Source organism: Mytilus californianus, unplaced genomic scaffold (assembly GCF_021869535.1).
Source record: "Mytilus californianus isolate M0D057914Y unplaced genomic scaffold, xbMytCali1.0.p SCAF_11, whole genome shotgun sequence".
NCBI classification, from domain to species: domain Eukaryota; kingdom Metazoa; phylum Mollusca; class Bivalvia; order Mytilida; family Mytilidae; genus Mytilus; species Mytilus californianus.
The window spans coordinates 48,646,849-48,670,616 of NW_026262593.1; the positions used below are offsets into that span (position 1 = coordinate 48,646,849).

The 23,768-nt window shown below is 32.3% G+C and overlaps 1 protein-coding gene across 3 annotated transcripts in view; it reads left to right on the plus strand.

Moving 5' to 3' along the window:
* Positions 1–296: 296 nt before the first annotated feature.
* LOC127720235 (solute carrier family 12 member 9-like) overlaps positions 297–23,768 on the plus strand; it is a 65,804-nt gene continuing 42,332 nt past the window's right edge. Inside the window, exons 1-2 of one of the 3 annotated variants that reach the window (XM_052226720.1) lie at positions 297–682; positions 18,340–18,613. In XM_052226720.1, the coding sequence (XP_052082680.1) occupies positions 611–682; positions 18,340–18,613 (346 nt within the window). In that variant the 5' untranslated portion in view covers positions 297–610. Of the gene's footprint in view, positions 683–4,229; positions 4,534–8,520; positions 8,657–18,339; positions 18,614–23,768 lie in introns of those variants that run through there. The other 2 variants (XM_052226722.1, XM_052226721.1) reach the window with 2 other exon arrangements.

A 23,768-nucleotide genomic window follows, 5' to 3' on the forward strand; every position in this document is an offset into this window, starting at 1 on the left:
TTTACAGCAATAACATGTCCAAGAAATCGCTCGGTCTTTAGTATGTGTCCATAGACAGCGATTAATTTATATAGACTTATATTGAAAATAGTTTTTATTCCCGTATTACTTTATACTTTATATTAACTTTTGAATTTCTTAAACACGGCAACTTGATATGATTTGATTTGGTATTATACGGTTATTTAAAGTGTTTCATCATATCATATTTATATTTAGTTTCGAATCGGATATGCAACAGGGAAGACTTTTATTTGTTTGTTTATAATATTTAAAAGAAATAACAGAAATAACAAGGCAAGCTTTTATTATCTAGATAAAATATGAAAATTTCAGTAACTAAAGCAACATTATACCAATACACTGTTGTTTCTGATTTTTAATATCAATAATATTCCCGGTTTATACACACAAAAAAAATGTTATACCCAAATTGACGTCGACAAATACACTAAATAAATAAGGAAGATAATATTTGTTAATTTTTAAGACCTTCCTTTTATTCTTACAATAAATGAAACTACAACCTTGGTATATTGGTATATTTCAGCCCATGCTTCAACTCACTCGTGTAGTAAATACATAAAAGTTAATATACTTCAGTCCAAGCATGAATTCTCGGCCAACTAACCAAGTTACAAATAGGATAATACTTCTGTCAATGCATCACACTTATAACTCGGTAAGTGGCACATTTTCTGATATTCTGATTTAAACATAAAAAGATCTATGAGGGTTAGGATGGGGGTTTTTCATTTTTGCATTCTTTAATTTTCCATGTCATTTTTTCTCTATCATTTGTATGTTTTGCCCTTTATTCTCTATTTTTTATATTTTAGCACCTAATTATTTTCTTTTCTCTATTATTTTTGCCAATTTTTCTCAGTCTATTCTTTATCTTTTTTATCCTTTATTCTGTATATTTTAACCATTATTCTCTATTCTGTAAACCCCATCCAGACCCTCGTCTATACAATATGATATATTAAGTGTGAAATACGATAGGCCCTGTCTCATCCACCTTTTTTGGTGCCTGAATCTCCATTTACAAATGTTCACCATCAACCCTTGATCTCTGCGTGTTCAGTAGTGCACACTGTGCGTGAGACTGGCTGTTTTGCGTGTCCCGGAATTCAGTCTACAAATTGTATTTTGAAAAATTATGTGTCCGTGTATTTTTAAGGAAAAGTTTCTACGTTGCACTATTGAGATCTTTAGTGTGTTTTCTTGTATTTATGATGTAACACAATCACGCACCTTTCCTTCGAAATAAAAGTTTTATAATGTATCCTGTTTATCTGCATCCTGATAGATAATTCATAGTTTTCATTTTCCTCATATAGATTATACATGTACATGCATGAATATTATTTTTATAACTAACTGTTTCATGTCTCTATTACCTCCAAAATAAATCACGGTTTTTCATTTTCCTCATGACTGTTGCAATATCCTAGACTATATACTTCGCAATATACATATATGTAACCAAAATTAAATTGAAGGAAGGCATGATTTATCAACAGGTTAAGTACATCCTGTATACATATTAAGCTAGCTTTCAGCATGTGTTCAGTGACGTTGAGCATTCTTTGAATACTTTATAATTCCTTGTTTTTGCAATGTAATATTAAAGCGTAATCTGCGCACTCGCGCACGCAGCGAGCATAAAACATTACCGAGTGCGGGGATTTCATTTTAACATTTTTAATTAGACTGGTGTTTTTTTTTATCTATTATAATAATGTAATTTTAGAGTTAACTGTTTTTCCTGTCTTGATCTTTATTGTATGTTCTTCAATTATTGTACACTTTGTAAGTACACTGATCGCGATAAAAAAAAAGAAGGAGAGTTGAGATCTGACAATCATAGTCAAACCCCGTCGCACATTCATGTGCCTGTCCCATGCGAAGAATGTCGTTATACAATTATTGACTTTTGATGAGGTTGATACAATGATTTATCAACACCAGAGATCTGATAGTCAACAAGGCCAACCGAATGGCATATCTCATGGCCGGGTTGATAAATCATTTTATTATGTGACTCAAAAACAAATTCTCATTGGCAAAAAGCATAAGAAGTCTTCTTTGATAAAACGTTATATTATTAATCGAATATTTTGAAGAATTTGTGATTCGTTAAAACTTGATCACATGTACATTTTAATTTAATCATTTTGCACACCAATACTGTTGTGTTTAGCTTTTTGGCATGTCTAAAACAGCATATTGCACAGGGCATAAAACATATTACTAAAAATACATTCTAGAAATTCCTAATTTTACATTGTTCATACAATAGTTGTTGATTGATAATATTACAATTGTAGCATTTGGTTGAGGTCAATACGATGTTATATGGACCTAGAGAAGCATATTGACCTCGGACTTCGTCCTCAGTCACTACGCTTCTCTTACGTAGTTCGATATAACCTCGTATCGACCTTATACAAAGGCTATAATTGTATAGTATCAACCTCATCAAAAGTCAATAATTGTAAAGTATCAACTGAAATCAAAATAAAATATTTTATGCATGAAATATTAAGAAGTGGATGAAATTATATGTTAAAAAAAATTGGGTGCTCAATTTTTATGTAAAGTAGTGATCTGGTCCATTCAAAAAGGGTCAAAATTTATAAGTATGTCTGAAGCTGTGAAACTGAATTATAGATCCCCTAAGCATAGAATTGTCCATATTTTGAGTTAGAGTTGCTAGGCTTTTCTATCATTTTGATATTATTTGTCCCAAAAGTAGCCCACTGTACTGTAAAAATCTTTTGGAGATAGAGCAGGTGCGATTTTTTAAATTGAACTTATTGTACAAAAGAAATGCACTACGAAATAAGTGTGTTCTCGGGCCATTAGGTTCAATATAATATCATGTTGATGTACTGACATGTAGAAAAGTTTAAATGAAGTCTTATGGTCGCATTACTCAGTCAAAGAACAACGATTTCTTGTAAAGATTTTTTTCTGGAGCACGACGAATTTCCCATTTCAAGTTTAATTTCGATTATCTAGCACGTCATATCACCGTACGGCCTTGCATAGGATCTTGGCTATATATATGCTTCGCGTTAGTACCAACAGTGTTGATACGGCCTTCAACAATGAGCAAATCCCATGCCGTATAATACCGTATAGAATTACTAAGCTAAAACATATATAGCCGAAGGTTCAAACCAATTACCACAAGATATACCTCGATATTGATCCCATTGATAATATGCTTTACACGGTGCTTTTATTTTGTGAAACGATGCTTCATTTGAAGAACTCTCAGTCATGCTTTGTAACTTTTGAGCGTGTTTGCAAACACCACGGATAAGATGTGGTTCTACCTCGGGGTTCATATTTTGTTTTGTTCTTATTTATTTATAATAATACTATTTACATTCATATCTAATATAATCATGATACGCTATGTATATGGTGGTCTTCCAATTTAAAAAAAAAACAGAGACATGTTTACCACTAATGTTCCGACTTATTATAGTCCTTTTTGAAGCTACAGTGTTCTCACTTTTGGTACGTTTCCTTTGGTCAGGTTTACGTGCACATACATGTTTTTGGGATCGTTAGTCCACCACCTGTTGAATTGGTGGACCCTGGATTCAGTTTGTGTACCTTTCTCTCTTGAGTCAAGAATTTTTGCATTGCAAAGCAAATGCTCTTTCTTTGTCTGATTTAAACTGCCAGAGAGTTTTCATACATTGTAAATGGCTAGCTGAAGATATTAGCTCAAAGTCTCCATGTCCATAAAGTGCGCCATTGACAAGACTGTCTTGTAACTTTATTTCTTTTTGTATTTGTTTATCATCTCTTGTAGTTTTGCAGGCTCACAATCTTTTGTTTTTATTCAACAACAAATTGCACTTTTACTGTTAACAATGTTCTTCACTAGTCCAGCATTCCAGTGAAGAGTCCCTGTTTGTTATACCAGAAATCCGAGGTTGGTTTCTGGTAATTATATATAAGCATCATTATATTAAATTAACATTAATTTAGTTTTAATTACAGCTTAATTATAACATTATCCGCAATGAAATAAACAAGTATATCAGTGTATATATCAATGAGACTTATTTATTTAACAATTTACTATTATATATATCATCTAGAGTATTGTTTCCGGAAATTTTTTATATTTCTTCCGTGAGCGTGTTACTTTTTGAAAATTGAAAATTAACACGTTCGCATGCTCCCAATCTTCATGAATCTTGATCAATTTTCAAGATATTGTTTACCAATAGACTCACAATTGATGTTTTTCCATTGCAATGGGTATTTTTTTAAACTAGCTGCTGTTTTTACGATTCATTGTACAATGTACAGAGTATTTGTTTGATAATTTTAACCGTATAACTGATTTTATAAGTGCAACGTTTTTATCGTTTCCGAGGATAAACATATTGTGTCAACCAATCATTACGATTCATAAGATGATCGACTAGAACTGACGTCGAAAAAAAACCAACAGTGCCAGTGGTTCATCTGAAATAGGTTGCGAATGCAGGATAGGTTAAGGTAAAGGTTTAACGTATCAAATACGATAGAACGGAAATATGATACCTCATTGGACCTGATGATAACTCATAGAAAAGTTCATCCATACTACATGTATAATGGAATATGTTACAATGAATTAACGAAAAACAGAGTAAAACATTCTATTGCAATGACTTGGGGCCGGAACGACTTGGGAACGGATCGATTTTGGGCCGGAACGACATCAAACCCATTTACGACAACCTTCCTTCGCAAATGCCAAGTCACATTTTCACATTGGTACTGGTAAAATGTTTCATGACATTTGAAAATCTGTTTGACGGTTATTTATTTAACTATCGAACGGGAAAACATGTTATTTGGTGTAATACATATATGCTTTATTGTTATATTGTTGACTTTACTATTGTATTATTTCTATTAGAGACATAATACAATCACGCCTGGTAAACCATCATATCTCAACTAAATGGTAAAGCGAGAAAAAAAGTTTACTTGCACTTCCTGTTGAGATTTTCTGGGACAAAATATCAAAAATATAGATACGGTAGGTCGACTTTTTATCAATTTATTGTCAATCTGTAAATAATTTGTTAAATAGGAGAATGTCATGCCAAAGCTAACTAAATGAGAGCTTGTCTCGTTCATTACTCGGACCATTGTAATTTAAAATGAAATCGGAATGACTTATTTCCCGCAGGTAAGTGCGGTCAGCTCAGTGAGTTTTTGACAAAACGACAGTGAGTTCTTCAATACGTAACGTATATATCAGTATATAAGTTTTCTTCTTAATCAATATAACATTATGGCAACACAGAATTAATTTTCCAAAAATACCTCATAGCTGACTGGAATGATGCTTCGAATAGGTAACTCAGATAAAAAGTATGAATTATTTAAGAATGCTTCAAATACATGTAGTTAACTCAGAAAAAAAATTAATATTCTAGGTAATAAACTCCAACATTGATTTAGAGGCCTTACATTAAATTAAACAGTCTCCAGTCAGCTGTTTAATTAATATTATAATGTTAATAACTCATTTTTCAAAACAACATGTTTGATATCATGTACTTATTTTTACTAATTTATCGCACCTGAAGAATAACGACAGTGAGTAATAACCATATTGATACATTATAGAATCATAATAATATATATAAAAAAGAATTTAGAATGTTAATAAGAAAAAAAAAGAAGTAGAAAAAAATAGATTAAAGAAACTAAAGATATACAAAAGATGGTTTGAATGATATTGAAAATAGAGTTGCATTTATTAGTTTTTTAGTTTTATAATATCAATTACCATATATAATTATTGTCGTTTATCAAATTTTTTATTTTTGTTTCAATTTTAATTATTTTTCAGCCGGTTGGGGTCTAAGAACTTGAATATAAAATACACAGATATACACAGTAAAAGTTTATTTAGTTTTGGACTATAAAATATATTTATACAAATCTTTCTGAATTTTTTATGTATTCATGAACAGCCTTAACTATCTGAATATTGTCTTCAATACTCATAGATTGATCACCAAATAGTAATAACTTTAAATCAATATCAACTTCATTAGTAGACAGTTTATCAAGGAGAATGATCCTGTTTAAAGTGTATGATGGACAATCAAAAAAATAATGTTGATTGTCTTCACATTGATATAAACATTTAGGACAGGAAGGTTCTTCAATAAAAAAATCACGAAACAAGTGAGAATTTAAATTACCGTTTGCTTCATTTCGCAATTGACAATGAATAATATTAAATTTTCTTATACCAGAACAAAAATATTTAGGAGGAATCTCTGGTTTATATATTTTATCAAGTACAGATTTGAACTGGTTAATCGACAAAGCATTTTTTTGTGTCAGGTTGAGATAGTCTGGTATTGGTTGTGATATTCTAGAACAATGGTTGTGATATTCTGGAACAATGGTTGTGATATTCTGGAACAATGTTTGAGATCTTCTGTTGAATAAAATTTTAACGATAACTACGTATCAATCGGATACAACCGTCAAAATTCATGAACTTTCTTTTTAGCGGTTGTCATTTCAACTTGTTTCTGGTTTTGACATTAGTTTTATATGGAGTCCTGTTGGTCAGTAATACAGATACTAAAGAGTTGTGTTTTTAAAGTCTAGCTAACAAGATAGAAAGTCTAGCGCATCAGATTTAAAGTAAAGCGTTGTACGTATAAAATTCGGCGCAGTAGATGCAAAGTCCAGCGCTGTAGATCTTAATTTTCAGAGCTGTAGATCCAAAGTCCTGCCTTGCTTCCTAAAAATAAAGCTAACTGTTGTGTCATTACGGTATGTACATATGTAAGGTCTGGAAACAAGCATCTTCCATAGATTTTATTTAAAATAGGTAAAAAATAATCTCTTTTAGGTGTTACAAAGGAAACAATTTGCATTTATTTGGTATAAAAATATTGCAAAAAGGGGGACACAAATGTCACAAATGTCACCAAAAATATGGTCTGAAGTAGAACTCCAATCCATTTGAGTGACATCTTTTCTAAAACCATTGACATTAAATTTTATCTATCTAGATGTCAAATAAAAACCATATGCATTTATCATAATTTTTCGATAAAATTAAATCGAAAAGTTTTAGCGTATAAAAAATGTTAAAATTTTTTTTAAAAAAACACGCTTCAATAATTTTTGCACCCTGCGGCAATGTCGGTACGGATGTCATACAAGAACTGTCTAACAGAAAATTCACCAAAAAACATGCGAAAAACAATCTTTATGTTCATATTAATCTCTTTTAAAAGTTATATTATTCTTCAGCTATCTAAGAATAAATTTTAGTGCAAACCAATTTTTCTTATTTGACAAATTCACTGGGGTCGAATTGCGAAACTAAACCCTAACTGTGTATTGCTACCTAATACCTACAGCGCTCGACTTTACATCTACAGCGCTACCATTACATCTTGAGCGCTAGACTTTACTTCTGCAGCGCTTACTTAACATGATCTTCAGCTCTTCAACGCTAGACTTTGCATCTCGTTGTCTAAAACCCACTCCTCTTTAGTATCTGTAATAATCGACCAATAGGACTCGATCATACAAAACTAATGTCAAAACAAGAAACAAGTTATAATGGCAACCCTTATACAGAGGGTTCACGAATTTTGACGGTCGTATCCACTTGACAATTAGCTAGTTGGAAGTTTTATTTGACAGAAGATCTCAACATTTTTTCCAGAATATCACAACCGACTACACACAATCACAACCTAGCATACTTTATAACATATTCAGCTTAATAAAATTATATTCCTAACTGAATAAATAGAAAAAATCTGTTATCATACGTTTATCATTGAACACTTATAATACTGATATATACGAGTACGTAATAATAAACTCAGTGACATTTTGTTAAAAACTCACTGAGCTGGCCGCACTTAATTACCTGCGAGAGAAAAGTCATTCTGATATCATTTTAAATTACATTGGTCCGAGTAATGAACGAGATGAGCTCTCATTTAGTTATCTATGGCATGACATTTTCCTATTAAACAAAATATTTACAGATTGACAATAAATCGATGAAAAGTCGACCTACCCTATAGATCTATATTTTCAAGTGATAGTAAGTACCAGAAAAGTGCCAGTAAGCTTTTTTTTCTCGCTTAACCATTTGGTTGAGATTTGATGGTTTACCAGGCGTGACAATTATAACTTGTATAAAATGCTCATCCGATAGATGTCTCTGTTTATAGAATACCGCAAGTTACAATTAAAAACTTTTAAAATAGCAACAAATTTGGAATTTTATAAAATAATATATTATCACCTGTAACTTATTGCCTTTTTCTACAAATTTAATAGAATCAGAGACATATATATGTGTATATATGTCTCTGATAGAATATAAACGTTCTTGTCGCTTAATTTGTTATGTCACGACTTAAAAATTCCGAAATTAGTTGACCGTGTTTGGTTTTATTTTCGAACTTTTATAATATCTTTGTATACTTCCGTTTTTGAAAAAAATCACGGGACTGTCGTCAATCTGGTAGTAAACAGTAAATACTCATGCCACTGTCATTGTCATTCATTTAACAGTTTGATAGTATCAAGAAAAAAATATTGTCACAGACAGACAATCTATGAAATTGAGGTAAGCATTTCATTCATGAAATTTGAAATGTATTTTTAGAATTTTACTCTTTATAATCACTTCTTGTCCCACAGGCAAGACAAAATTATTTATGTGAGTTCGTGGTCTTAGTGGTTAAGACCGATGGCTACAGTGCTGAAGGTCCCGAGTTCAATTCTCACTCGGGGTGCTAAAAATATCAGTACATCAGAATGGTGATTTTTACCCTCTCACGCACATCTCTGGTACCAAGACCGGAGTTTAAACTAGAATGGGTACTATGGGGGCCTCGGTTGGTCAAAGTTTCTCCTGACTTTGACCTGGAGATCAATCTGCTGATATCTCTTCGGTTTGTCTGTTCCCGCCTAGCAGCCCGGTGGTTCTCTCCGAGTACTTCGGCTTTCTCCACCATAATAACAGATCCGCCTAGTGTCCTAACACTCCCTGGTGTTGGGGTGGGGATTGTCCTTGTAAATATTGAACATTGTAAATACGTTAGTGACACATCTCCATTAATCCGATAAGGAGTGTACACGGATTCCACTGTACCCTCGCAGCTCTCGAGGGGTTCTCCGTAAACGGAGGGATCTATGTACATACATACATACATACAGGCACTTTTTTCATCAGTGCAATCATGGATTTGAATAGTACTCTACAAATCCTTGGTGCAATGCACCTCCCTTTTTCTTTAAAAGAATGAAAGAGGGAGGGGTTTACAATCGCACGAAACAAGTGCTTGTGCCGAGTCGTATGTGAATGTCTGTTTGCTATTCGCCAATGAATAGTCATTTTGGTTTTAGGTGTAAATGAAATCTGGGCATTGTGATTAGTGACTCTTTAGGGTCATTCAAAGTAGCTGTCACTTCTTTGGGTTTTCAGTACTGGTCGAGGACCAGTTACCGTCACCTGCCATTTTATTCATTAACAGAAGCGTTGTGTTAATACATCAGACTGCTAATATCTCCAGATAAATATTTTACTGCATTTGTGAAAACCCTGTTTTGGTTGAGCTGATTAGGATATGGTAATGCTGAATATTCTGTAAATCAAACACGTCGTGGGAATAATTGTGTGGGGACATGATGTCATCACTTTATGAGGTCAACGATTTTGAAAAACTTACTGTCATGACTGTTTTAAGACTTAGCAATATCTAACCTTTTCATACACATGTCATAGGATGAAGACTTAATCTTTCAATCAGTTTAATTTAGGTCTGGAGCTAGTATGTCAGTAACTGCTAATACTTTGTTAATTTATGTTGATTTAATTGTCATTTTGCTAAGTTTCTACTGTTAACTTCCCATTCTAACATCGGACTCGGACTTCCTTTAAACTGAAATTAACTGTACGTATTGCTGTATGTTTGTTTATTCCACATTGGCTAGAGGTTAAGGGGGAGGGTTGAGATCTCACAAAACATGTTTAACCCCGCTGCATTTTTGTGACTGTCCGAAGTCAGGAACCTCTGGCCTTTGTTATTCTTGTATGTTTTTTTTTAAATTTTAGTTCATTTATATGTTTCAGAGTTTAGTGTGACATCCATTTTCATTGAACTAGTATACATTATTGTTTTGCATGTTTAGGGGCCAGCTGAAGAACGCCTCCAGGTGTGGGATTTTCTTGCTGTGTTGAGTGGCCTTGGGCAGTTTTCTGCTCTTTGGTCAGGTTGATGTCTCTTTGATGCATTTCCCGTTTAAATTGTCCATTTTATTGCTTTAAAATGTATAATGGCTTTCAAAAGAATTCTAAAAGATTTATGATTTTCAAAATTATACTCTATATATCTCTTTAATACAGTGAGTGTAAGTGGTTGATTTCAAGTGACATACAGTGGATATTCAGACCAGAATGGAGACCTTGAAAATAATGGTCAAACGGCAATGTGTTAGGTTCAATTAACATACCATATCTTTTCTTTTGGCTACAGGAAAGCCAAAAATAACATTAACGTCCCGTTCAAATGTAAATTCTATTATTCAATAGCAAGATGCAAAAATGACGGTAACTGGTCATCCTACCTATAAATAACCCCACAAAAATCTGCACACTATACATTGCTACAAAGCTAGTAAACAGTTTTTTAATTGTTTAAAAAAGGAAAGTCCTAGGGTGAGCAACCCAAACAGACATAATTGATTTATGTGACCATGATTGGAATCCAGCAACCAAAACTGTGTAAACATACATTTACATCACAGACTGACATATAACACAACTAACTAAAAATGAGTCAAACAAACATACAAATAAATCTGACAAAGACTCCAATAAAATGTTTTGTAGTTGATATTACATACATGTACAGTAGTTAGTAAGACATAATGCCATACTAATCATGCTAGTATACACTTTCTAGATAAAGTACAATTTAGGTAAAATATAAATACAAGGGTATACAAAATGAAAACAACACTCTCATTGACTGTTAAAAACTCGTGTCAGAATCGCACCTCTGGACCCACCTGCTCAAGGAACGTCCTAAGTTAAAAACCTGAAAGCTGGAACATATGGAAAAACAAATACTGAGCCATGTCAAAAGGAATATAATACAATAGTACAAAGACAAATAAATGTAAAATAGATAAACTGATTCACAACGTCAGCATCAAGAATCAATATAAACTTAAGACCATCATGTTTTATTTGTAAAGTTGACACAGAATATTTATCTATTAAACAAGGAATTATTTAAATCTGGAATAATTTTGAATTCTAGAAAATTGATAAGAAATGCATGATGAAAACTAACCCAATTTAGGAGGGTTAGCCATGCATGCATGGGTAAGGGGGGTTAGTTAAATGTAGTTAATACTGAAATATCAGTGGAAGTAGAATTAATCTGAGCCATGCACGCATGGCTAACCCTATTTTGTTGGGTTAGTTTTCATCATACATTTGTTATCAATTTTCCAGAATTCAAAATTATTCCAGATTCAATTAATTCCTTGTTATTACATGTATTAGGTCTTGGTACTTTTGGACTAAATTTTAAGGAAAAAGGATGAGACCTTATTTAAAAAAAAAACCTGGCTCATAAACTTTTTGCTTAGACATCGATGACATTTAACAAAGTCTAAGTAACACCTGCCAACTTTTGAATATTGATCAGTTGAGAAATGTATACTCCGTACGCTGAGGAAGTTGGCATATTGCTGCTGAGGTTAGGAAAATTTATTATTTCAAAATTGAAATCTTCTCGTTTGTCATTGATTTGGGTATTAAGATACATGTAATCACTGTAGTCAAATTAGAGGTATATAAAAATAAGAATATGTGGTATGAGTGCCAATGAGACAACTCTCCATGCAAGTCACAATGTGTAAAAAGTAAACTATTATAGGTCAAAGTACGGCCTTCATTCAAAAGTCGGGAAGTTGTGTGAAGTAAATTGTATTTGATACAAGGAACATGTAAGTGAAAATCTGCACATGGAAGATAGAAAACCTGGATGCTTCATACCTTGTATGCAGATACCTTGTGCTACGAGGTTTTTCTTCTGTCATATGTCCATTATCATTGACCTCATTTTGGTGGTTTAGCGACTGCTACTGTTTTTAATAGTTTTTTTGTCTTGTGAATTTCTCACTAGTTAGGAGTAAAAGGATAACTACATTTATTATACTTCACGTCAAAATGCCAGATTTTGATTGGATAATACAAGGGAGATAATTTACTCTATCCCATGGCTCAGCGGGAGACAATTTTTTGAATGTCACCCTCTCGTGCAGATTAATCAAAAATCAATAATTTAAAAGACAATGAATTGAATTTACATTGATAAATTAAAGACAATGCTCATGGTTTTGGTTTTGGCCTCAGAAGAACTTTTTTGTAGACTGTCAAAATAAAAATAAATTGTCTTGCTTCCATTCTGTTGTTTTTCTAATAACTGTTACGTTGTTATGTGCGTGACATCATAGTTAAAAAGTTTCAATTTAAAATCTAACAGTAAAAGACACTAATGATAGAACATTCAGTATAATAAATTAAATAACACATAGCTGAGAGGGTAACAGAGCAGATTGGTACCCCTCAAAAAAGCATTGTCAAGCTTGGCATTGCCTCAGTTGACATGGTTTCCTCTGGGTAACAATCTGCTCTATCACCCACTCAGCTATGTGTTATTTATATATTGGTATATTGGTTCCTTCCAATGTCTACCTGTCTGTTCATGGATCAGTGATCTAGGTTAAATTTATGGGATTAGTTCTATTTTTCAGGTACTATAGGCAGTAGTTCAACTATATGTGGTGTGTCACCGTGTATGGAATGATTGTGAGGTGTACATGTCAGTAGTGTCAGGTTTCATCTGACCTTGACCTCATTTGCATGGTTCATTGGTCTTAATGTTAAATTTTGGTATTTTTGTCTGTTTTTTAAGTACTTTAAGCAATAATTCAACTATATTTGGTGTATGGAATAATTGTCAGGTGTACATGTCCGTCTGAAAGTTTAAAAATGACAAAATAGTTTTAAATCGAATATTTTATATTAAAAATCATAGATATTGATATTTCTCAAAGAAAAATAATACTTAGAAATCTTAATATTAATCATGTTGATAATTAAAAAATATTGAATACTGTAAATTCAGAAATTATTGCGACAGTATCAGGTTCAAAATAACAAAAACTAGCATTCATAATTTCTGTAGTTTTTCCTTCATGAAATTTTTGCAATCACATTAATAAGATTTTGCATTTTTGCCAGATGTCAATTCTGGTCTAGCAATAATAAATGCATGCAATAATTTCTGAATATACAGTAAATAATATATGTTGATATGTGTCAGATGCAAAAATTGCCTCATCATTTTTGTTCATCCACCATTGTTATTATACATAATATTCATTTGTCTTTATCATCAGTGATCATGTTTATATATTTACTACAAATCAAAAATATATCACTTTTATCCCTTGTTAGTATTTTTCCTATAGCAATGAGGCAAATTAACCAAATGTCCTTTATTGGTAACAATCCTTACTGAAAAAAACACTGTGGATTCAAAATTATTCTTGGGATACCAATTTTTGTGGGTTTTATGGGTACAGTTGAACATTGTTGAACCACAAATTAAAAAGTTCAATGAAATACCAATTTTCCATCTGTTTATATGCAGAAATTAATTTTGCATCAAATAAAATATCCACGAAAATGCAAAATTTATTCAATCCACAAAAATAAGTAACATGAAAACTGGTCCTGATGCTTTTTATGACCGCCTTTAAGGTGACAGAGGGCAATAAATGTTACCCTTGACCGTCCGTCCTTCATCTGTCCGTCCATCCATCCCATTTTCGTTGCAAAGCATGAGCGGTGGCATTCATGTCTTCAGACACATTCTTCATTTATTTTGGATTAATTTTCTTCATACTTTTGTAAAAATTTTATTGTAGTTTTTATACTCCATTTTGTGTTACATGTAAGCAAAGGGGTGTTGACCTGACATATGACACAAGTATTGACAAAGTGTTATTGACCTGTCAAATTAAGACATCATGATTTGAATTTATACATGTTATATGGGCTAAACAATGTATGAATCCTTGCATTGATGGAGAATGCTGATTGGAACAATTTATTCAGGATGGTTGCTGGCACATGTACAGGTCTGCTGGATGCCAGTGTAGTAATCCATAACTAGATAGACCGTACTGTAGTGGTGCCGCTCCACTGCTTTAAGTGCTTATATGTTTTATGTGTAAATTATTTCACATAACCATCATAACCATGATTACTTTGTTCATTGTTTTCCTCTTTAGTGGTTACTATGTTTTCAATATATACACATGTAATTCCAATATATATATGCAACACTGAGTACTCTCTGACTTAGACTGTACCATTTGCTTGATCAGGCTTCTTGCAAGAACTGTATTAATGATTTTTGTAGGTGATTCACAGGACTTATAATTTTTGTCCATGGTAAGTCCACAAAAGTTAGGAAGAAAAATAATATCATATATATTTTTATACCTTATTTTTAATTTGATTTAAGTATTAAGTCATCTGCTGTTTCTTATAGTAGCAACAGGGCCTCTTTGGGTAAGTGGTCTACATACACTTTTTTTAGTGTTAAACAGTCAACTACAGTACCGTACTAGTAATCACTAGTCTGTCAACTCTAAGGTTGTGAGTTCCAATACCACTTGTAGCAATGTGTTTAACTCTAATCTTAATTGACAAGTTTTTCAGTTTTCTGCCAAAGGTTGGTGGTTATGTTTATGCTTCCCCGACCAATAAAATCTCACTGCCATGGTATAGCCATGGCACATGTAGCTGAAAGTGGCATTAAACACAACCAAACAAACCGAGAGTTTACACCAAAAAAGTGATTTTGTAGCTGAGTAATTCACCTTTTTTGTATTCTACCTTTTTCTATGAGAGTGCTTTAAATTTTGTTCCTTTTGACTTCAAGTTCAAAATATTTATGATCATGCATGATGATTAAGAAAAACAAATTTTCATGGGATGATTCTACATGAACCTTTTTAAATTTGGGACATTTCTTTCCACATGTATAATTTTTTAAATTTTTATCGAACAATAAAAGAATGAAAATATTAAATGTGATTTGTAAAAATTAGGATGTTACTTATGATAATATTAAAGTATACTTGAATAAATAATTTCCCACCATGCTCATGATGCTGACTGAGCATCAAGCATACTTTTTCTGAGGACTTGATAATTTCAATAATATATATATTTATTAAGCAATAATATTGATTGATTGATTGGTGCTTAATGCCACTTTCAGCACTATTGTGCTATTTTGTGGTGGTCAGTTTTGATTGGTCGGGGAAGCCGGAGTGCTATTATTGGAGAGAACCACCGACCTTTGGTAGGAAAACTGAAAATCCTAGTCAATTAAGATTGGAGTCAAGCGCAATCCTGCCCCTACAGGATTCCAACTCACAACCTTAGTGTTGACAGGCTAGTGATACAGTAGTTCAACTACTTAGACCACTAGGCCATGGAGGCTCCCTTAAGCAAAAAAATATCTCATCAAAAATTTTATGTACTCAATTAAAAGGTGTCGTGATAGATTTTGCTTCTGTCAGATTCAAGCAAGGAAAGCATATCACATTTGAAAATTATTATTTTGGGTGATTATTAAACTTATCGAGGGTAGTTGAAAATTAATATTCTGTTGAAATAATTACTCGTTCTAGAGTATAGGGTATATCATACAGATTCATACAAAAGGATCACCAGTGGTTTACTTGTTTACAGAAGTTATAATTTATATATAACTGTACATTTTACAAATGATGTAAGATTATTCTCTTTGATAAGTTATAAATCAAAAGACTTGAAAAGAGCAAAAAATAGATTTAGAAAAAGCAATTTATGTCATGTAAACATTATGTTTGTCAAAAAACTGTTTTTAAAAATTTGAGTAGTAAATTGTTCCAATGACTACGTATATATGCACTTAAATTTAAAATTATAAAACATTCATAAACATCAACATAAATCTATGGTATATGTAGATATGTTAGAAAATTTAAAACGTCAAAACACAATATGAAAATTAGGAGATATGGTAGGTATGACTGCCAATGAGACAATATAGACCAACATGCAACCAAACAAAGGACAAAGATGGGAACAAATACAGGTCACAGACCTTCTTAAGAAATTTAAGGTGATGACCAAATTCATCATTAGAAATCTAAAAATTTTTGCTCATCTATATCTTACCATTGTCTTCAAACTATCCTGGAAACCCTCCTAATCCAGAGATGGTTAATCTTTTAAATAGAATCTTATTCCTAATATTCAATGTTTATAATGGTGTCCAGGTGTCTGTATGTCAATTTTTTAATAATAAGTCAAATGCATTTTAATAAAATATACTCTGTCACTTTTTTGGTCTTTTGGAAAATGTTGTTTGTGCTGTACTTAGACCCCTTTACCAAGAAATTTGTTTTGCATGCACACATATAAAAATTGCGTTTTTTATCCAACGCAATCATAGGTTTGAACGTTGTTTTCAATTTAGACTCGTTTATAATTTTTTAATAATTATATATATCTAATTTAAACACAAGTGAACCAACGCCTGGTAGATCTTCTGTCAGTAGATTCCATAAAGTGGATACCTCGGGTATGCAGGGTCGTTACTATAAAAACATAAAATGTAGAAGGTCCAGTAACAACAACACTTCCTTAAAGTGTTATTGTTACTGGACCTTCTACAAATTATATACATCTTTACCAAACTTGATTTGATTATGCCCAATAGTGTGATGAAGAACATTGTTGATTTTAGGGCCAAAGGTCAAGGTCACAGCAGCAATTGATAGCTTCTGAAATTTGGACAAAACTTTGGTTTGGTGCCCTGTTGTTACTTTTGAACCATATGCCCAACTGTTACCAAAATTTGTTTGATAATGTCGCATGAGATAAGGGTTCAGCAGCTATTGATGGACTAAAATTGGAGATATAATGTATTTTGAGATGAAGAAGACCAGTATTGATTTTGAGGTCATTAAATCAAAGATCAAGGTCACAGCAGATAGATTAGAAATTTGGCAACTTTTGGTTTCCAGGTGATATCTTATGAACCATACATGTGTGTCCAACATTCATCAAACTTAGCTTGAGAATAATGGAGAATGTCCCTTAGAAAGACCCCTGCAGATTTTTTTGTCAATAGATCAAGGCTACAATGTCTATTTTTAGTAATTTCACGATTTTTACATCGCGATGACCTTGAGGTCATTTCGATGTATTGCTATCGCCTAAATTTCCATTAATGCATAAATTATGCAAATTAGTTTTGGGATTTTAACCGATCTATAAACATGATAAATACACGAACATAAACTAGTGCAAAATAACATTCCTTATCGTTTGATATAAAAACATCTCTTCAATGAATACTGATACAAATATTTTTGTTAATTAATAATATGAAAATGTTTTGTAGTATATATATATATATATATATAAGTAAAAAATCATTGATTATATCAATGCACACGTACCGATAGTCTGGGAACGTGACACAATATTCTCAATAAGCGGACTTCCGGTTCGAATAAATATAATTTGCGGGAAAATATGAAAATATGAATGGAAACTCGTATCCAAACTTTTAGAAAAATCGAATTTTTACAGAAAAGTGTCCGCCATGCACTTGCATTGCACTATCATAAGTAGAATAGAAGAATAGAATGATATACAAATGGATGGAAATCATATATACATGTAACTGTTATTTTAATATAATATATACCAACAAATCAGTGTATACAAATCAGTGTATACAGATTTGTATCACTACAACATAATAGTTATTACGGTGAAGTGTAATTTCCTGTCATTTATTCGTCATCCACACACAAACTTGTCTCAGAAAAAAAATAATTCTCTGTACATTAATTTCAGTTTCAGGTAAAGAGATATGTGATTTTTTTCCTGAGACAAGTGCTTTTGACCATCCACAAGGACTTTGTGGTCATCCGATGTTCAGTACTTCAGTACTTTGATTTGTTGTTGTTATATATCTAAAATGTTTTTCAAAACCATGTAACAAAAATTCAAAATCTCCTGTTCGGATATTTTATTGTCTGACATCTTAACCAAATGGATGATTGAATGTTCCTTTTTCCCCTTCTGTCATTGTCTGCCTATTATATAAGATATAAGAAATATAATGTTTACATGTATATCATATTTTTCAGCTCCCTTCAACACCAATGCAAAGAATGAATTCGTCAACAACTGGATCATTTTCTGAGGTCGATGACGAACATTCACCTTTAGTGTCTGGCCAGTCATCACCAAGGACACGCTTGGTTTGGCAGATGTCACAGTCCAATGCTTACCAAATACCAGATGGCAATGATGGAAATCCTACCAGACCTAGGTCCAGTAATAGAACTCTTGGGACTTTTGCTGGTGTATTTTGTCCAGTGGCATTGTCAATGTTTAGTACTCTTCTTTTTCTGAGAGCAGGTAATTTTCTCACCTAATACAACATGTACAACAGTCCAGCAAACAGGCAAATCTATAAAATACATTTATATTTTTTCTGGTTTTCGTTTTTACTTGTGCAGGACCTAGAAATTTTCCAACGTATCCTTAATGTATCTGCCACAACACATAATGCAGTAGCTATATTTCAATAGGAAGGACTGATCTATAAATGATCATTTGGTTGAGATAGCAGTTAAAATTTCCAAAATTCATCTTTGTCAACTATTTGGCAGAACCTGTTCTTTCTCTATATATATGCATGAACTACCTAGTTGCCTCTGGACATTATTCAAACAATAATCAATCAATAAAACATGTACAAATTTTAGTGGAACATTTTTGAATGCAGTTTAATAAAATCATATATTTTCACTCAATATATACATGTAGATCTCCCTTACTTTTGATGACTAAAAGATATAGTAAAATTTAGTACAAAATAAATTTCCTGTCTTCTTATGCCCCAGAACATTTCTGACTTTGGCATTATACTTACTCTCTTCAGACTTAAGTTGTTTCTGATCTTTTTTCTTTTATTTTTACCATGGTAACAGAGCTGCAGAGGAGTTCCAAATTATCAATAAATTAATGAAATGCTCACAAAAAAATCATCTACATTTACATCTATTTTTTGATGGGCTGCAAAAATGCAGTTAATATATCCCTTGATTTTTTTTTTAAAGTTGCTGTAAGGCCAAAATAAAAAGTATGTGTGTTTACTGTAACCCAACCTTATCTATTTTGAACTCTCTACCCTAATTTAGTTTTCCATTATCCATAAAATACTATTAAAGTCCCATTGGTGCCCTTCGGCTGTTATCTGCTCTATGGTCGGGTTGTTGTCTCTTTGACACATTCCCCATTTCCATTCTCAATTTTATTAAAGTCAAAATCATAGGTTGACATCAAGTTCATCTGAAGATTCACATCTTCATACTTAGCTATCTTATCTTTACACTTAATCCATTGGATGTGTACTGATTGATACTTTAGTCTGGGAGAACACTATTTATTTATTAATTGCAATTAGTTTTTATAGCCAACTATATGGTATGGGTTTTTTCTCATTGTTGAAGGCCGTACAGTGGCCTATAATTGCTTACTACCATTTCATTTTAACTCTGGTGGAAAGTTGTCTATCTCACTAGCAATCATACCACACCTCCTCATTTAGAAAGATCGGGTGGGTGGATTCTATTCTTCAATTTCATATACTGTAAATTAAGAAAGTTTTGGAATGTTTTTACTATTGCGAAAATTGTTTACAGCACAGTTTTTGCAAAAATAGAAAATTGGATTTTATTTTTTAGCTTTTTTTTGTACGCAGCATTCCTTAAAACCGTAGTAATTAGTTCGGCTTTTATTTTTTTCAACAACAAAGCTTAAAAATAAATGCATGCTAAAATTTCAGAATTTACAATACAATTACAAATTGATAAATTTAGTAAGTATGAAATGGTCAGGTGACACAAAAAACAGACTGGAGAAAATTCTTAAAATGAAAAGGATTAGGCGGTGGTAGATGAGAATTTACAGCTGAGATTTCATGAATTTTTTCAAAATTTTAATCCTTTCACTTAAAAAACTGCCATTTTTTGAGTGATGATAGCTGCCTAAAAAACTTCAGAACTCAGAATTTTCAAAGTTTTCATGTTTGAGAGGAGGAGAGTAGGGAGGGGGCTAGCAAAATAAAAAAACAAAAAGTCCTCCCATGTTTTAAAACCCCATGCTCCATGTATGAAGTGAGGAGAAAGACTTGTCTGTCAGTCTGTATGTCTGCAGTCATTTTGATTTCCAAATACTAACTCAAATATATTTTTGTACTTTGATATTGGATTGCAAACTTACTTAAATATATGGTTACCTATTTTTACAGGAAGATGTTTATTAATTTTGAGGTCACCATGTCAAAGTTCAAGGTCATAGCTACTAAATTTTTGCCAAAAAAAGCTGTTTCCAGATGCTTAATCAAATACAATGTATTGGATTCCACCCTTACTTGGATATATACATGTATATATGTTGCCACACATAATGACAGGATAACCCCTATTGATTATGAGGTCAATACCTGAAAGGTCAAAGCAACTAAAAATACATCATAATTTATGCAGAAAAGTGGTTGCTATTATATATTCATGATTAAATTTTGCAGGAAAAGGCCTCACTCTCAATTTTTGGATGATTTTGTTTAGATTCTATTGATTCAGTAGATATGTAATAGATATTCTCATAGGCCCAATAGGAAGCTTTGGCTGGTGGGACTATGGCCAAGCATGATGACTGCCTTATGTCAAATCCTAAATCTGGGATTGATAGTAACCTTACCTTAATATATGGTGACATATAATGAGAGGTAGATCCCCATTGATTTTGAGGTCACTTAGTCTAATGTCAAGATCATAGATACTAAAAACAGACCAAAGTTTATACAGAAAAGTGGATTCTGGATGCTAAATAAAACTACATAATATGGACATGATGGGATTGCAATGTAATCATACCAATATATGGTCACTTAATTCTAACAAGAGGAGGATCGCTATGGCCTTTGATGTTTCTATGTCTACAGTCAAGGTCAAAGCTACCAAAAAGATAAAAATTAGTGCACTCGGAAAAGTGGTATCAGTAGATTTTACATAGAATTGCAACCTTACTTGAATACATGGTCAGTCACATATATGATAAGAATAAGATTTCTAATGATTTTCAAGTCACTTTGCCTAAAGCCATACCTACTAAAAATAGAATTGTGTAAGACAATCTTATTTGCCTACTTTTGAAAATCACCATGGGGATTTTAAGTGCAAGAGGGGGTGGGGAATGGTATGTGTTTTTAGATCACCTGGCCCGAAGGGCCAAGTGAGCTTTTCTCATCACTTGGCGTCCATCGTCCGTCATCGTCGTCGTTAGCTTTTTACAAAAATCTTCTCCTCTGAAACCACTGGGCCAAATTTAACCAAACTTGGCCAAAATCATCATTAGGGTATCTAGTAAAAAAAAATGTGTCCGATGACCCCACCAACCAACCAATATGGCCGCCATGGCTAAAAATAGAACATAGGGGTAAAATGTAGATTTTGGCTTATATCTCTGAAACCAAAGCATTTAGAGTAAATCTGACAAGGGTAAAACTGATTATCAGGTCAAGATCTATCTGCCCTGAAATTTTCAGACAAATCTGACAACCTGTTGTTGGGTTGCTGCCCCTGAATTGGTAATTTTAAGGAAATTTTGCAGTTTTTGGTTATTATCTTGAATATTATTATAGATAGAGATAAACTGTAAACAGCAATAATGTTCAGCAAAGTAAGATCTACAAATAAGTTGTCATGACCAAAATTGTCAGTTGACCCCTTTAGGAGTTATTGCCCTTAATAGTCAATTTTTAACAATTTTTGTAAATTTTTGTAATCTTTTACAGAAATCTTCTGCTCTGAAACTACTGAGACAAATTTAACCATACTTGGCCATAATCATTATTAGGGTATCTAGTTTAAAAAAATTGTCCGATGACCTGCCTTCCAACCATCATGGCCAACTTGGTTTAAAATAGAACATAGGGGTAAAATGCAGTTTTTGGTTTATATCTCTGAAACTAAAGCATTTAGAGCAAATCTGACAGGTGGCAAAAATGTTCATCAGATTTAGATTTATCTGCCCTGAAATTTTCAAACAAATCCGACAACTCGATATTGGGTTGCTGCCCCTGAGTTAGTAATTTTACAAAAATTTTGCAGTTTTTTTGTTACAAATGTATTATCTTAGATATCATTATAATATCTAATATCTAATACTATTAATTATGATTTTAACCTTATTTTACATGATTTCCAAAGCATCAGTAAATACAGGTGAGCGACACAGGCTCTTGAGAGCCTCTAGTTTAATTTTTACTAGTCAAAGGGCTACTAAATCATAAAACTTATTTCTAACCCCCGCAATGTCTCCTTGATAGACTCGAGGTAAAAAGTACTGTACCTTCTGACCCTAATTTTTATCATCGTGTGACAGTAAACACACGTTCTGTTTGTTTTGGTCTAAAGGCAAAAATTTTAGGAATTACATGTACCTATCATGTCTGTGGTTTGTGAAATGGTGACAGTTCCATTTTTTTACCTATACATGTATTGATCATTTTTACCCTTTACCCTTAAGATCAAACACAAATATATGCTTGAAATAATATTGTATGAATCATTCTGAAAACGGAATGTAGTCAATACAATAAAATTTAAGTGGTACTAGAGAGAAACCTTTTCAAAGTGGTACAAATTAACACTCTTAACATGTAAATTGTAAATTAAAACGTATTATTTGATAAATGAGTCATTAGGCAAAGGTTGAATTGTTTTTCTTTGATCTTTTTAAGAACATATTTGTAGTGCAGAATAGTTTATAATACCTTTACCCAGTTTTAACATACAGTGCATAGTCATATATATTTGTCATCAGTAAATGAAAATGCTAACTAACCAAATAAACACCAATTAAATTCTCCCTCACCATGCTCGACCGAATTTAAAACATTTCTGTACCAAAATCCTTGGTATAATACATTTGTAAATAAAACAAAACTCTCAGTATAGGTTTAGTTGCTCCCAGTAACTTTTCTCTTTTCTAGCAAACAATGTTTAATAACATTATAATCCAATATATTATAACAACAATATTCAAATTTTATATACAAACAAAATTATCCAATACATTTAAATGGACTGAAATCAAACTTTATATTGTAATCATACATTAATATGCGACAATAAACAGCAAACTGACTGTTGTAGTTACTGTGAGCACCTTTCGATGAAGTGACACCCAAAATATTTCTTTATATTATAATATAATAGAACCTGCCAAAATATTTCATGTGCATATATTACCCATATATATTAATATCCCAAAATAAGAACCTGTTATACAACTACTCTCACTTACCAGTTTTGAACATATAAATAGTATAACTATAACACAGGGAAAAACCCCAAGTCTCAACGAAAAGAAATTTAATAAACCTGTAACTGTTCTGCTTCTATATGTACATTTTATGTACCAAGAAATTTAAAAAAAAAAAATGGAAATTACCTCACAATTATTTTATGAATAGTGTGTGTCATGAAAAATCGCAAGTGAA